The sequence below is a fragment of the Ictidomys tridecemlineatus genome, chromosome 2 (genome assembly GCF_052094955.1).
Source record: "Ictidomys tridecemlineatus isolate mIctTri1 chromosome 2, mIctTri1.hap1, whole genome shotgun sequence".
In the NCBI taxonomy this organism is placed as follows: domain Eukaryota; kingdom Metazoa; phylum Chordata; class Mammalia; order Rodentia; family Sciuridae; genus Ictidomys; species Ictidomys tridecemlineatus.
Window position 1 is genome coordinate 43,529,280 of NC_135478.1, and position 17,377 is coordinate 43,546,656.

Genomic DNA, 17,377 nt, shown 5'->3' on the forward strand with positions numbered 1-17,377 from the left:
TAGTTTATACTCTGTTTCCTATACCAGGGACATAACTTAACACACATCAAGTGCCTTCCATTCTTTGCCATAAATTAACTGTTTTGGCTTAGAGAAATACATTTTTTTAAAAAAAGTTTAATAATCTGTTTCAAGGAGAATATGTAATCAGAATAATCCTGAGATTATTTAGAGAGGCTGACCTCATAGAGGGAAGAAAAGTAAACATTCAGTTACACAGCAACACTGATTCAATACATTCCTCCAAAGAAGGCAATTTCAGTGTGAGAACAAAGCCCTAGCAGGAAGGAGGGAAGAAAAGAAGTATACAGAGATAGTGCCTATAATTTCAAAATGAGGTGGGGAGCAAGGAGAGAATTTTTTGAAAATTAGGGGACAGCCCAGTAAGATACGAAACGTTAAGATAATTCAATTTTTAACTAATAATAACAAAAACGATAAACATGGATTAAGAATACAAAGGCGTGAGGTTCACTTCAGGAGAATTGCTAAATACACTATCAAGAGGAAGATACTCTGGGGGGAAGGGGAAAGTTTGTCTCTAAAAGATAGGCTTCAGAGGAAAGTTTCTCTGGTGCCCAGCAGAAATGCCTCTCCCCTCATCAGGACAGACAACAGCAAGAGAAATCAAAGTGTCAGGCAACAGTTCAGAGAAAGATGACTTTTACTATGCCTAAAAGAGATGGAAGATCTCCATGGCCTTGTATTTTGTACCTTTCACCTGTGAATTTTTTGCTCAGTATGTAAGTCAATCAAGCGCAAGAGTTCATGGACATGTAGAAGCAGACTGAGAAGCGCACAATTTGTTGGCTCAGAAATCATCGTTAACAGAATACAAAAGTCTCAATGTATCCATTAAGTTAATACAGTAAACCTGAAATAATTAAAATGTGCAGGGAACGTTGAGTGTGGAGTTCTGACTAAACCAAACTCATGTTCTGAATACTAGAAAAAAATATTATTAAAAAATATGAGCAAGTTTTACTTAAGTTACTTTTTAATTCTAGATTTTATGCTATGAATCTCTTTTTATACAGAATACTACTTTATGGTTAGGGAATTATGCAAAACACTTTTTTTTTTTTTTTTAGAGAGAGAGAGAATTTTTTAATATTTATTTTTTTTAGGTGCACACAACATCTTTGTTTGTATGTGGTGCTGAGGATCGAACCCGGGCCGCACGCATGCCAGGCGAGCGCGATACGGCTTGAGCCACATGCCCAGCCCAAAACATTTAAATTCCAAATTCCTTCTCTTTGATCAAGAACTTTAGGTCAAAAGAAGCATTTTTTAAAAATCATCTGTTTTACCATTAAAGGAAAACAAGTCTGAAATGTGTCCCAACTCATTTATTTTCCACAAAATTAAGTTGTCCTTTTATGGAGAACAATTATGTTCTCTTACACACATAAACTAAAAAAATGTATCAATACAATAAAGATAAACATAAAGGATCCAAAGGAAGCCAGGTGTGGTGGCACATGCCTGTAATCCCAAGAGCTGGGGAGGCTGAGACTGGAGGATCTCAGGTTCAAAGCCAGACTCAGCAACTTAGTGAGGCTATAAGCAACCTAGGGAGGCCCTGTCTCAAAATAAAAAATAAAAAGAGCTGGGATGTGGCTCAGTGGTTAAGTGCCCTTGGGTTCAATCTCTGGTACAAAACAAGACAAATAATAATAACAACAACAACAACCCCAAAACCCAACCCCCCCAAAAAAAACAGAGAAAGTGAATTATCTGCTTTCTAATTTTTAAAGCACAAGGTGAATTTATTCTATATAAGCACTAGTAAATAATGAAGGCAAAGTATTTAACTTTGCTTTTTTCAAGACTGAAAGGAACTGAGAATCTTAAGTACTACAGCATAATGAATTTATACTCTATGATCAAGATCATAAACCAGTTTATGATGCTTATCAATGAAAATAACAGCAACCCCTCCCCCCAAAAGTCTGGGTAAGCTTGTCAATAAATACTCCAAAATTGTTTTAAAAGTGCTGAGGGTAAGTTCACCTGAGTAAGATGTTTGCTGAATTTGCCTTGTTTGTGATAATACTCATTAAAGTCAACAATTTTTACAATGGCAGCTTGTCATAAAATAATGAAATGTTCCTTCTGATAATAATCTGAGCAAGAACTATACTATTTTAACTCTGGCTAAACAGATTTAAGGAACTGAACAAATTTAGAAAATTTTGAGATACAAGTAGAATTATCATTAACCAAATGATTGCTACTTGCTACTTGAAATTCAAACCAAACATTTCAATAATAGGCTTTACCCTAGTTATATTAGCTTATGGTCTAAACTTTCACTGTTTTTTCGGGGGAGAGTAACGGGGATTGAACTCAGAAGCACTCAAACACTGAGCCACATCCACAGCCCTATTTTATATTTTATTTAGAGACAGGGTCTCACTGAGTGGCTTAGCACCTCACTTTTGCTGAGGCTGGCTTTGAACTTATGATCCTTCTGCTTTAGCCTCCCCAGCCACTGGGATTACAGATGTGTTCCACTGCTCTGGCTTAAATTTTTATTGTTGGTATTCAGAAATCAAATGGATTCAGATATCTGGAAATGCCTATATTTCATTTTTTCTCATCTTTGGTCCATACTTTGTAAACAGGAATGGGATTTTATATGGATTTTTTTCTATGTACCACGTTTAATATTTTCCCATGCAATTACATAGTTCTTATAAACATAATTTTATAAGCTGGTCAAATACTCTAATTGAGAGGATTTATTATAATTTACCTAACTTTTGTGTTCTCACTTATGTTTATTTAGTCCATTTCCCCCCATAACTATGATGCAATAAAAATCTGAAACATCTTTTGCTTTATTTAAAATAAACATTGTTCTGTATTAAAACTACAGATATTTTTATAATATTACTTTGAATGAAATGTTTGACAACAAATTAAAGATTAAATTTTTTTTTCTTAAATAATCAAGTGATAAAAATAAAGGCTAGTGACCTTTTCTTGTCACTAAAGTGAAAGAAGGATTTCTGCAAATTGCAACTCAGTAAAACATTCTTGTGACAATTCTCTTATTTTGGGGGGCTCAAAATATAAACTTTAAAAGTTCAAAATAAAAATAACTTATCCAAGAATCATCACATGTAATAAAAATATAAAGCTTTTCTTCTAAAAAAGTTTATATTTTAGATTATATACTTTTTTCCTGGTTTGAGTGGATACCAATTATCTTGCCCCAAATCACTGTATTGTTTTTGAATAAAGTGAGATTTTTGTAATTAGAAGATAATAAAAAGATGCACCAATCTTTGCTTTATGAATACTGTTTGAAAGAACAAAAGAAATGCCACATTGACTAAATAAATTGCCTCAAAGTAGTATTAAACTTACATTTAATATTATATTTAAGACTGACAAAATCAGAGCTCTTTCTAAAAACATTTAATGAAATTTCTCATTTCCTTAAATACTCTAAGGAGTATAATTCTTGATCTATTGAACTGATGTCTGCTGTTTATACCAGTTGTGACCTTTATAATTCTCAAATTCTCCTAAAATCGTAGATGGATGTGCATAAAAATTTGGAAAACCATTCATTTCAAAGAGAACAGGAAGAGAAAAGTGCTTGAGAGTGTTTGCACAAGAGGAAAAAGCACATACATTATCAGCAATTTTTTACTATATATGTGGCAATCTGCTTCTCACTAATAAAAGAATACCACTCCCCTGAGCTCTTTCTACAAGTTTTTATTTTGAGACAGGGGCTTTCTCAGATGCTGAGGCTGGTCTCGAATTTGTGATTCTCCTGCCTCAGCCTCCTGAGCTGCTGGGATTATAGGTGCACGCCACTGTGCCCAGCCCAAACTGAATAACTTTTTAAGGCTTCATTTAAGAACCTCAAAATTCAAATCGTGATTGAACTACAACTTAAAATAGATTATGGTTACCATCTCTTTATTAAGTATTCACAAAAAAGGCTGAGGTCCTTGAAAGTCCATTTTATTTCTGTACAGTAATGATGGCACATTAACAAGTTTTAAATTTCGTCTTTTTTTGTGTGTGTGACTAATGTAAAATACTCTGTGAAGGCTGATACAATAGGAATATATTTCTCCAAAAAACAAAAACAGAAACAGTCTGAAAAGGTTCACTGCTGTCTAGTTGGCACACAAAAGTTGGCTTTGTGTACTTCTGCTATAATAAACATATCAAGATCCTCATTATTACTCTCACTTTTCAACTTCAGTCCCTGACTTTATTAAAATCAATGTGAAAAATACTCTGTACTCACTCTGGCATTCTATGAATTGATGAATAAAAGTGCAGTCCCCGCCACTCTTTGAAAGCAAGTGCTCTAATGAAGAAAGAAACACCTTTAAGGATATAGTTTGCTGCTGTCTTTGAAAACTAACAGCAAAGACAGGAAAACAAAAATGTATCAACATGGGTAACTCTGAGTAGGATTACTAAAAGTTGAATACACATTTTAATATTACAAGCAAACATATTTTAGAATTAAATGACTGAAAATAGTGATTTTATAACCATTAATTTATCCCCTGAATAGTGAGCTTTTAAAGGTGCAGTTTTTATCCAAAGAGCTAAAAAAAAAAAACCCCAAAACAAAACACCAGACTAAAACAAAACCTCCAAACCAAAACAACAACAAAAAAAATCCAAACATACTGCCTTAAACAGCTTCTCCCACTTTGAAATATACCTTTCTCCTGTAACCCCAGCTACTCAGGAGGCTGAGACAGGAGGATCAAAAGAATGCAAGGCTAGCCTGGATAACTTAGCAAGATGTTGCCTCAAACTTAAAAAGGGCTAGGGATATAGCACAGTGTTAGAGCACTTGTAATCCCCAACACCACACATACATGTATACACACACACACACACACACACACACACAGAGATAAATAAAATAACCCTTTCTCTATGAAAACTTCAGTATTAAAATTATATTTCAATATGATGTGAAAGGTGTGAAAGCATTAAAATCTTCAAAAAAGGACGCATGAGTCAGCACCACTCTCACTGTAAAACCCTCCTTTCTCTATCTCAGCCTACTTTACCTCTTTAATTATCTCAACATCCTTCCTGTTAGTTGCCTTCATTACCTCTATTCTCAAATTTATTATTCTTGGTTACAGAGCACTACACTTTACAGTAACCATCAGTATAGACAAAAACATGAAGAAAAAAAGTCTGATATAACCTCATGTTTTAGAAAGATCAACACATGACTTGGTTACAACATAATTCTGAGATACACATCATAAACATGCTAACTGCTACAGAAATTTAAAATTTAAAAAATTTAAACAATTTATCAATCAGAGCCAACTAAAGCAAAAAAGGAGCCCTTAGTAAAACAGCAACTACAAAGATAAAAAACTGTTTTACGTAAATTCTTTCTAAGCTATGATACTTTCAAAACTCAAACTACATATATAACATCATGTTAAACATCAAAACTCATCTGGAACCAAATTTTAACCTAACTAAAGGATTCTATGAAACTTATCTGAAGCCAAAATTCAGAACAATATCAAAAGACTCAAATTACTGAAGTAGGATATCCCAACCATATCTGACCAGATAAACATCAACTTTTTATCCGCTCTGATTTTAACATCTGAACATGATACTAAAATGTTTATCATACACTTGTTTAGATAAATTCTAAAATTAATATAAATAAATACATACATATCCCTTCTACAAAGGCATCTCCTAAACATGTAAGAAAAGTGTCTTACAGATAGTATACATAAAGCTTTTATATTATGACACTTTTAATATTCTATTACTTAAATTCAGGCCTTTTGGAAATCACTCTGCCAAAGCTACAAAAATGTGTGCCACTGATAATCCAAAAGGAAGTAGATATTTATTGGTGAGAAAAGGGGTCTTTATGATATTAAACAGTGTTGTAGGAATGTAAACAAGACAAATATGAAAATATAAAGTAGAAAACCACTTTACTTAAAATGAGTTTTATTTATACATGTGAGTTTCCTATGGATTTTAATGTTTTATGCCTATGTTGTCCAATACTACAGTCACTAGCCAGACATGCTATTGAGCCTTTCAAATGTGGCTAGTTAGAATTGAGATGTGCTTGTACGTATAAAACAAAGAGATGATGAATTCAACTAGTAAGAAAAAAGTAATGTGCAAGGTTTCAATAATAATCTTTGAAAACTGGTTACATGTTAAAATAACATTTTGGGATATTGTGGGTTAAATAAAATATATTATTAAAATTTGTTTACCTGCTTCTTTTTATATTTTTAATGTGGTGACCAGAAAAATTTAAATCATATATGTGGCTCTAATTATATTTCTTTTAGATTGCATTATTTAATACTCTTTAAGAGATGTTCAAATTATAATTATTAAATAAAATACAAAAAATAGCACAAAACCTGTGCTTTTAACAGCTCCATTATATTTAATTTCAAAAATTGCAGTTTGCTAGAAGAAATATTAATTTTAACATATTCAGACATTTTTGAAATATTCTTTTATAACCCTTCTTGGTGTTCTACTGCTTATAGAATAATTTTAGTTAAAAACTCGTAATATTATGGTTCTAGATTTTGGTAATATTTGAGTGCTTGGTAATTGGTTTGTATTAAATGACAAGTGATTCAGAATGTTACTGGTAACCCATCTCAAAAGTTCACTATGTAAGTCTGGTGTGATGAAGGTTTTGTGTTTATTCAGAAATTTACTATTTAGCTTTTTTTTAAAAAAATTTTTTTAGTTGTAGTTGAACACAATACCTTTATTTTTTTATTCACTTATATTTTTCTTAGTTGTAGTTAGACACAATACCTCAATACCTTTATTTAATTTATCTATTTTTATGTGGTGCTGAGGATCGAACCTAGCACCTCACACGTGCTAGGTGAGCACTCTATCGCTGAGCCACAACCCCAGCCCTACTTAGCATCTTTTAAAACATCCTATTAGTCTCTCTTCACATTACTCAATTTATTATCGCCAAAAACCAAATATACCAATAAGGAAAAAATACTTACAGCACGAAGTTACCTTTAAATATCTAAAATATCTTATTTAATCTTGAATAAAGGAATCCACAATATTCTATAATATAAAAACATTCTACTATTCCCAAATCAGTTGGAACTGGCAAAAACTTCATGTAGTAATTTGACAAATATAAATAGTAAAAAGATGGTTCTGTGTATATAAAAGAATTCTCTCAATTGAAGAAAGAGGAGGTTTTCAGTTTAGGTTAATACTAATGCTATGAACAAATACACATTCAAGTCAAAAGAGTGAGGGACTGATTTAAAAATGTACATACCAGAAAGAAAAATAAACAAAATAATAACAGAAAATACAAAATCATTTAAGGAAGACAAAGTTTTAGAAGAAAAGGATTAATTCATTTTACATCAGTTTGCTAAGTTTATTAAATGAAAAGTAACAAGTCGTTTTTGTGCAATGAATATAAACTACACCTTTAAAAATTCTCAAATTGAAACTCATTCAAATTGGAATTTTTAAAATTGATGCATTTTACAAAAATAAAGAGAATAGTCAAATAGCAATTGTTAAAGAAACTTTTTCTTAATTGAGTTCCAAAATCCATTATAAACACAATATTATTAGGTCTTGACCTTGCAGTTCACATATACATGATCACCTGAGCCTATTTTGCTAGTTCTTGATTAAAAACAAGCCAAACAAACAAAACAAAAATAAACCACTTCCCAACTTTACCAGAATTTGATTGTTGCTCAAGAACTATAAAGATATCCCCTGATATATGGAAAAAATATTTAATGGAGTTTAAATATTTTATAGAAGTTTTGGTATGAACCTTGATATCTTCCACTAATTTTTATATAAAAATTGAGATGAGAGGCACATAGTGATATCAGTATACACAAGAAAATAGTTTTACTTCTTTGGTACCCTAAGTATCTAGTGCAGAATTTGGCATAGCTGACAATCAACGTTGGATGAAAGGGGAAGTGTAAAAGGCGAAAAGTATCTTCAAGACTAAAAGATTATAGAAGTCATTGAGCAAAAAGTAGTCCATGTAGTAACAGTAAAATCAATATCTAGTGGCTTTAAGTTATGGGCAAGAGAACATCTATGCTGTCTAGAAGAAAGGGTCACAACCCAAAAACTAATAAAATAATTTTTTTCGGATGGCAGAATAACTGACCTCATTTCCTCTATCCAATAAAACAGATGGAAAAAAGAAAGCAGTTTCTACATGTCCAAGGCACAATGGGCTTTTAAATAAACTCACACATTAAAAACAGGGGACCAGCTGGGTATAATGGCACATGCCTGTAATCCTAGCAGCTAGGGAGGCTGAGACAGGATAATTGCGGATTCAAAGCCAGCCTCAGCAAAAAGCGAGGTGCTAAACAACTCAGTGAGACTCTATCTGTAAATAAAATACAAATAGGGTTGGAGAGTGGCTCAGTGCTCAAGTGTCCCTGAGTTCAATCCCCGGTACCCTCCCCAAAAGATGGGGAGCCAAAAGCAGAGCTTGATGGAACAAAATGATAGTCTAGCTCTCTAAAAATTATATTGGGAGAAAAACAGTTATACTAAGTCAAGTCATTGCTAATGTTGAACTTTATAATTTTTATCATTTAATGGAAATTTCCATATAACAAAGGATATCTAATAATAGATCATAGCACAAGTCTTAGAAAATAAAGGGAACCCTGATTTTTAAATGATAGAATTCAATAATGTGTGAGCAGTATGCTTTGCATTCCAAATAGTTAAAACTTTAAAACCCTGAATTTCCTATTCTGCTTAAACAGTAAAAGGTTATCATGAAAGAAAAATATTTAAGTTTTTTACACTACCTTTTTCTGTGCTCCCATTTATTTTAGGTAAGAAGTCATCAACTTGTATCCCTAGGATTAAGACAGTATATCATTGCCTGATAGGAGAAAGTAATGTTTTAAGTATTACACTTGGTCTCAAGTGTAACCATGGCATTTTGTATTTCTATCCACATTAAGATTGTATAAAACACTTTATATTTATTTTTACAAGAAGGGTTCAACATGCTATTTTTCCATTAATTCAGGCTTAATGGCCTTCCAATGAACCTCAAAAGAGAAAGGATTCTACTGTTCATGGATTTAAGTAGAACATCTCAGATGCAGAAATTTCATTTATCTCAAGGACTAAACAATGGTGCCCACTGGTGGCAATCCAGCATATTTAAAAAAAATTTTTTTTAAAGATATATATATATTTTTAAGTTGTAGATGGACACAATACCTTTACGTTATTTGTTTTTACTTTTATGTGGCGCCGGAGATCAAACCCAGTGCCTCACACATGCTAGGCAAGCGCTCTACCACTGAGCCACCACCCAGGCCCCTTAAAAAGAAATTTTCTAAGAGTGTAGCTATTTTATACCTAATATGTAAAACACCACTTACAGAAAATAAGAACCTAATATGAAATAATAAACAAAGTCAAAAGTTTAATAATGATAAAATTTAGCTTTAAACAGGAAATTTAAACAGGATGATACCTACCTAAGCTGCTGCATTCTTTAAGAGTTTTCTCCTGAAGATGTTCTAACCGTACTGTAAATAAAAGTCCAAGAAAAAGATATTTCACAGACAAAAAGAAAAAAAAAATCAAATCAAAAGAATTTTTAGATTAGCTAACTTACCTTGTAAAGCTGTTAGCCTTTCATTGGTGAAATCATTATCAGCTTGCAAAGCTTCTATTTTTGCCTGGAGTTCCTGTTCTTTTTCTTCCATTTCATCTATTTTATGTTGTAATTCTTTCTTCTCAGCTTGTCCCTTCTGTTGGATCTCTTCTTGTCTTCCTTCTGCTACCTGTTGAGGAAGAAGAAGATTTAAATCTGATGCTGTTTTAAGAGGCCTAAGCCAGCACTGCCTTTATTCAACTTCTAAGGAATTTATACAAAATTTCAGATTGTATTTATAATGCCAATTTTTCTTTTTTTAAAAAATATTTTTATTTTGTTTATTTATTTTTATGTGGTGCTGAGAATCAAACCCAGTGCGTCACATGTAGCCATTTTTTCTAAACCAGCAAAGAAAATAAAGACAAAGACCTAATGTCAAAAGTGATCGGTATTGGGTTCACTCCTCCATAATAGCACCTAAAAGAAAACCTTGTAGCAAGCAAGCAGTTTTATTACATCTAGAGATAAAGGGTCAAAATGAAACTCTATTTTTAAATATTTTTGATAGTGTTAGGGATTAGACCCAGGGGGCTCACACATGCTAGGCAGGTAATCTACCACTGAGCTACATCCTTAACCCCAAATCACCACAATTTTAATGTGGGAAGTAATATCTTCCCCTAAAATTATTATTGTTTTAATTTTTAAGTTCTAAAATACAATTTATTCTGAAATTTTAAACAAAATCATGCTTTGATAAAGGGATGATGGTATAAGTCTTTTTTAAAAAGACTTCCTTTTAACAAGACCAATCTTTATAACCATCATAGCCTATTTAGGCACAGTGATACACAGTGATACCTACCTAGGCTGCTGCATTCTTTAAGAGTTTTCTCTTAATCCTAGCTATCTGGAACTGAGACAGGAGGACCACAAGTTTGAGGTCAGCCTGGGTAACCTAGTAAGACCTCATCTCAAAATAAAAAAGGCTGAGAATATAGCTCAGTAGTAATAGTGTTTGCACAGCATACACACACAAGGCCTTGGGTTCAATCCACAGAAAGAAGAATGGAATAAAAATAGAACTACCATGGGTAAACCAACCACACAGAAGACGTATGCATTGGTCTTCTCTAATAAATTCATATCTTCCAGGCATTCAATTCATGGTTTGAATTATAATAATATGGGTCTTCACTAACTCAGTTATAAGAATTCATTCATTCATTTACAGTACTGGGGACTAAACCCAGTACACTTTACCACTGAGTTACATCTCCAGTCCTTTTTATTTTTTATATTTGAGACAATGTTTTGTTAAGTTGCCCAGACTGGCCTTGAACTTGAGATCCTCTTGCCTCAGACTCCCAAGAGCCTGGTTCAGATATAAGATTTCAAAGGACCAACTAGACATTACTCTATGATGTGATCTCTCCTTATCCTAAATGTGCCACAGCTATAAGGAATGGCAGTGGAAGCAGAATCAACTTCATCCCTAAAGGCTAACAGCAATCAAGCAGATAATTCTAATATTCATCTGGGCTTATTCCAGTACTAAATAGTTGGGCTTTACCTTTGGAATGGGATAAAAATAAACAGTTTCGGGGTGAACAAAACAAAACCCTGAATATCTTAGGTTTTGTTGATTCTCATTTACTTCCTCTTCTATATCAAAAGATGCCAATTGTGAGGCAGTGACTCAAATTCCTCCGGAGGAAATATATTAGCTTTTACAGGCTTTCAATTATCTCTGGTTATTGAGATTGAACTAAATAGAATAGAAGCACCTTATTTTACAACAACTATTCATCAATATCTAAACAATATCTAAAGTTACCCAGTATGGTAGAGATTATTAGCTTAACCTGCTTTTAGATTGAATAAATACATACCTTTAATTTATCAGATAAATCTTTAATCTCATTAACTGCTCCATTATATTTATTGGCTAATTCTCTTAATTCTTCCTGAGTCCGCTCATTCATTTCTTTCAGGTGGGTACATTCATCTTCAGTATTACTCAGACTTCGCTGAAATTCAAATTCACAGACAATTTATTTTGAATAAATGTACATTTATTATTTAGCATTCCTTCTAAATTCAATTTGTAAAAAATATAACTCCATGGGCTATTCTAAATCAATACATTTCCTGAACTTTATATAAAGCTGAGTTAAATAACGTAAGGATTTCAATTTACATACTAAAACAATAATAAGATTTAAAAAAAATGTTGGGGGTGTAGGGGACACTGTAATTACACCTTTTTTTGTACTGGGGATTTAACCCAGAGGTGCTAAACCACTGAGCTACATCCCCAGCCCTTTTTATTTATTATTTTGAGGCAGGGTCTCATTAGTTTGCTTACAGCCTCACTAAAACTGCTGAGGCTGGCTTCAAACCCACAGTCCTTCTGCCTCAATCTCCTGAACCACTGGAGTTATAGGCATGTGTTACTGTACTCAGCTAATTACAAGTCAACAGCTGTGACTTTTAGACTTGAAAATACTTTAAGCCTGTTGATTCTTTTTTATTTTGGTACCAAGGATTGAACTCAGGGGAACTCAAGGATTGAACTCAGCCACTGAGGCACATTTCCAGCACCCCCCACCTTTTTTGTATTTTATTTAGAGACAGTCTCACTGAGTTTCTTAGGATCTCACTAAGTTGCTGAGGCTGGACTTGAACTCGAGATCCTCCTGCCTCAGTCTCCTAAGCCACCAGGATTACAGGGGTGTGTACACTTGCCTGGCTAAGTCTATTGATTCTTAAAGTATGTTTAGTAATATGCAGCAATTAACACCAAAAAGAGAAGACAGGTAGCAACTGTAAATAAATTAAATAAAAATGAATTAGGCGCTCTGGGATAAGGTCATTATAGAAATTATCGCTGTTCTAAGGATATGTTACTATTTAGTTTAAGATGGACATTTTAACCAATCTGAGGGACAGATAATTTCTGTGTTAATTATAACACACAATAATAAGACCCATATTACAAATTAGGGTTTTCCCCCTAATGCAATGATAAAAAAGTATATAAACTTTATATATGCATATATGTATACACACACACACATATATATATGTATAGACAGACACACTGTTTTTTTTTTTGTTAAACCCATGGTTCTACCAGTGAGCTGCACTCCCAGCCCTGAGAATCACATTTTGATTACTCTTAAAAGACCCAGAAAGGGCCTTGGAGAGTTTCCCTTTGAGCTTCCAAAGTATAAGACAATTTTCCTCTCTAAAGGACAGGTAAAGTAAGAACATGTATGTTCTTGGTCTTACAGTGACCAAGAAAAAAAAGCAAAATCTATGCCAAGAAATCAATTCCCTGAAACATCAAGGTCCATTATAGGGAGGCTGAATCCTCATCAGAGTGCAAACAGTAAGATTCCCTGGTTATGCTTTTTTGTTTGTTTGTATCAAGGATTGAACCACTAAGCCACATTCCCAACCTTTTAAAATATTTTTTACTTAGAGACAGGATTTTCCTTAATAAATTGCTGAGGCTGGTTTTGAGCTTGCGATCCTCCTTTCTCAATCTCCCAAACTGCTGGGATTATAGGTGTATACGACTGCACCCAGCTGGTTAGGCTTTATTTCCTTAGCCACTGACTCGGGACCATATGTACCAGAACTCACATGATTATATTGAGAATTCCTGTCAAAGTAAGCAGCATACATGTCCTTTCCCATTTGAGAGACTGAAAATATTTCCTAGTTACATAATAATACCTATGTTTAAAGGGCCCTGGAATTTTTAAAGTAAAAACAAACAAACACAAAAATAATACTACTACTTGGCATTTTAAAAAATTAGTTAATTAATTTGTTCTAACTAGTTACACATGACAGCAGAATGCATTTTGATTCACAGTACACAAATGAAGCACAATTTTTCATTTTCCCGGTTGTACATGAAGTAGAGTCACCCATTAGTGCCATCATACACATACACGTACCTAGGGTAATGATGTTCATCTCATTTCACCATCTTTCCTATCCCTATGCTCCCTCTCTTCCCCTTCCTCCCCTTTGCCCTATCTAAAGTTACCACGTGGTATTTTTAAAATTGAAATACCTCAACTTCTGAAAGTTTTCTAACCACTTCAATTTTCTCCTGAAGAACCCGCCTCAGGGACTCTTTGGCTGTTGTCTCATAATTGTGTTTATCCTCCTGTAATGCTATAAGTTCCTTCCGTAAACTATCTTCTGTCTGATTCTAGAATAAAAAAAATTTTACAATTATAGCAAAATTATTTTTTAAAAAGCTTCTACTATTTGAAAAAGCTGAACACATTATGATGCTCTTTAAATTTTGTGCTATATCGCCAAACAGAAACAATGCGGGCTCTGCATTAAATGAAGTATATTTAAAAGTCACATCAGTAAATTATGCGTTGACAAATATGTTAATTCCTGCTTCCAATAGAAAAAAAAGGCAATTGAGAATTTTTTTTAAATATGTAAAATTAATTATTCTTACATTTGTGATATTCTCTGCAAGTCACCATACTGACACTGTAGGAAAAAATAATTACCTTCAAAAGCACCAAATATTTTGAGGCAAATGTATTATCTTCTGATAAAAAAACACATTATTATCCATGAAGTTTTGGCAAAAAAAAAAAAAAATACACACGCGCACGCACACACACACACACACACACACACACACACACACCCTAAATTAAACCAAATATCTAGATCAAAATACTAATTTATGGAGTGTACAGGAGCTAGAAAAATATTCATATAACAATGTAAATTGAGACAAATTCGAGAGGGCAAATGACCCAGTTTTTGCAACAAACATCAACTGCAATAGAAAAAAGAGTTGTTGACATTCATTATGCAATTCCTTCTACTTACATGTATGTTTGATATTTCTCATGACAAAAGAATGTTGAAAATGTACAAAAGTTTTAGCATATACTCAAAATAACAAAAAATAAATTAAAAAAATAATAAAAAACCCATGTATTCTTCTTTATGTAACAGATTAAATACCTACTTTGGAGCATGCCTGTAATTGGTTTCCCATAACTTCTAACCGTGATAAGAGTCTATCTTCATCTATTAAAGCCTGTTGAAGAAAAATTAAATATAATTAAAATCCCAGAGTAACAAAAAAACAACCTATATATCAAAAAGGTCTACAGCCATCAAAATAAATAAAATTATAAAACTGATCAACATCCACTGTAAATGCTAACTTTTTAACACTTTGATTTGCTTCCCCCCCAGTGCCCCTGTGCTGTCTTAGGGACTGAACCCAGGTGTGTTCTCTACCACTGAGCTACATCCCCAGCCTTTTTATTTTATTTTTTAAATTTATGTATTTTTGGTACTGATATCAGGAACTGAATCTAGGGTGCTTAATTACTGAGCCACATCTTTATATTTTATTTTGAGACAGGCTGGTTTTGAACATTCAATCCTCTTGCCTCAGCCTCCTGAGCTGCTGGGATTACAGATGTGTGCCATTGCTCCTGGCCCCCAGCACTTGTGTGTGTGTGTGTGTGTGTGTGGTGCTTGAACCCAGAGCCTTGTGCGTGTAAGGCAAGTACTCTACCAACTGAGTTATATCCCCAGCCCTTTTTAATATTTTATTTTGAGGCTAAGTTGTTTAGGGCCTAAATTGCTGAGGCTAGCTTCAAATTTGCAAATCCTCTTGCCTCAGCCTCCAAAGTCACTGGGTTTAAATGCTGGCACCACCATGCTTGGGCATAACTTTTTATTTTGAGACAGTCTTACTAAGTTAATACTGAATTTTTGATCCTTCTACCTCAGGCTCTGAAATCACTTGTATTCCAAGTATATATTCCATGAACCTGGCATAATACCTATTCTTTAGTTAGGAAATAACTCTCCCCTCTTTTTTTTTTGGTGGTACTGGGGATTGAACCCAGGGTCATCCACATAATAGGCAAGCGCTCTATTACTAAGCTACATGGGCAGCCCTCTTTATTTTTTTAAAAAATTATCTTTTTAGTTGTAGAATGTCACAATATCTATGTTTTATTTATTTTTATATGGTGCTGAGGATCAAACTCAGGGCCTCACATGTGCTGGGCAAGCACTTTACCACTAAGCTACACCTCAGTGCTCCCTTTCCTTTGTTTATTACAAAATTTTAATTTTGGTTCATCCACACCTATGAAATATTAAGTTGTTTAAATGCTTCTTGAATATAAAGGCTACTGGAATACCTGCCAACTGGTATCTGAAGCCTCTTGGGTGATGGCCAGTAGCCGCTGAAGTGTGGCTAACTTCTGTTCCAACATCTGTTCCCGATGTAAGGCCTCCTAATATTATAAAAATCACAAAAGAGATTCTAATAAACTCATCATGATTCCTTTGAAGAATAATCAATTTTCTGTACCTCCTGAATATAGTCTTATATCCCCTTGACATATTTCCAAGTATTTAAAACTTAATAACCCTTTTAAGTATATATGTACCACATTGTTTTAGCTTTATCTGTTGGGCTCTAAGTTAGAAGTACTCTTGTTGCAACCTCCCCCCACAACAGAACACCTCACTTACTTATTTTTGCTTTGTTTTTCCTAATTTGGAAAATGAGTTGTAAAAAATGTAGACTCTAAAAAGCTAACAAATCTTGTAGGTTTGTATTACACACACATACACACCCACAAATATGCATATACTTCAGAACAAATTTGTCACTAAGAAAAAATAATCTGATCAGCAAAGATTACTTTACAATGGCTTAACTGCACAATATATCTAAATAATAGCTTCACATTTTCCCGTTTAACCATGTTATTAAATATAAATATATGTGTATTTAAAGAGAGACTACTTTACTCTCATAATCTATTGCATTTTCAGGTGTTCTTGTCTTTTCCCTAACTACATGTCACTGAGCAGGAATTAATACCCCAAATAAACTGCATCCACCAAATATTGGTTCCATGCAATCAAGAGGCCAAGGAGTTATATTTGGCAGCTCCAAGAAATATTTTACAAAGAAAGATATTGGTGAGCAAAGTCTGATTTCTAGGTGACTTATAACATTTGATAGCTGTTAATAAGGTCAGTCTCCTTCACTAGAAGTCAAGGTGAAATGCTCACAGGATTGTTTTGATTTTGGCACATTTAGACCTTCTATTACTGTCATTATACAAAGAACATGTACTATACTACTGGCTTTGAGTCACCTCAATAGAAAAATGTACACTTTAAACATAGCATTTGATGTTTAAAGCAATGTATTGCTCTTTATATCCTTGATAAATAATAATTATGAGAAATCTTGCCTAATCAGAATATAAGTACTTTGTTTTAAAAATCATACCACCTCAGAATCCATACTAAAACTGCATACATTTTTTTTTTTGAGAGAGAGAGAGAGAGAGAGAGAATGAATTTCTTAATATTTATTATTCAGTTTTCGGTGGACACAACATCTTTATTTTATTTTTGTGTGGTGCTGAGGATCGAACCCAGTGTTGCGTGCATGCCAGGCAAGTGTGTTACCACTTGAGCCGCATCCCCAGGCCAAAAACTGTATACATTTAAAAGAGATTATTTGCTATGTTTAAACTCCTAAAACATTCATAATAAGGAAATTAAAGAGACATAAAATGTTTTACTAAAAACCAAAAATCTACCTCCACTAGATGGTGTAATTTCACCACTTATCCTTCAATTCCATTAGTTTCTTAATTCTGAACC

General features: G+C 33.4%; 1 protein-coding gene across 25 annotated transcripts in view; it reads right to left on the reverse strand.

Moving 5' to 3' along the window:
• Slmap (sarcolemma associated protein) overlaps positions 1-17,377 on the reverse strand; it is a 155,377-nt gene that overhangs the window by 51,000 nt on the left and 87,000 nt on the right. For 9 of the 25 annotated variants that reach the window (XM_040289812.2, XM_040289808.2, XM_013361515.4 and 6 more), the window contains 8 exons: positions 15,889-15,984; positions 14,691-14,762; positions 13,758-13,898; positions 11,560-11,697; positions 9,686-9,854; positions 9,546-9,596; positions 8,859-8,909; positions 4,277-4,339 (listed from right to left, as the gene is read on the reverse strand). In XM_040289812.2, the coding sequence (XP_040145746.2) occupies positions 4,277-4,339; positions 8,859-8,909; positions 9,546-9,596; positions 9,686-9,854; positions 11,560-11,697; positions 13,758-13,898; positions 14,691-14,762; positions 15,889-15,984 (781 nt within the window). The remainder of the gene's footprint in view (positions 1-4,276; positions 4,340-8,858; positions 8,910-9,545; positions 9,597-9,685; positions 9,855-11,559; positions 11,698-13,757; positions 13,899-14,690; positions 14,763-15,888; positions 15,985-17,377) is intronic. The other 16 variants (XM_078038347.1, XM_040289813.2, XM_005317240.5 and 13 more) reach the window with 5 other exon arrangements.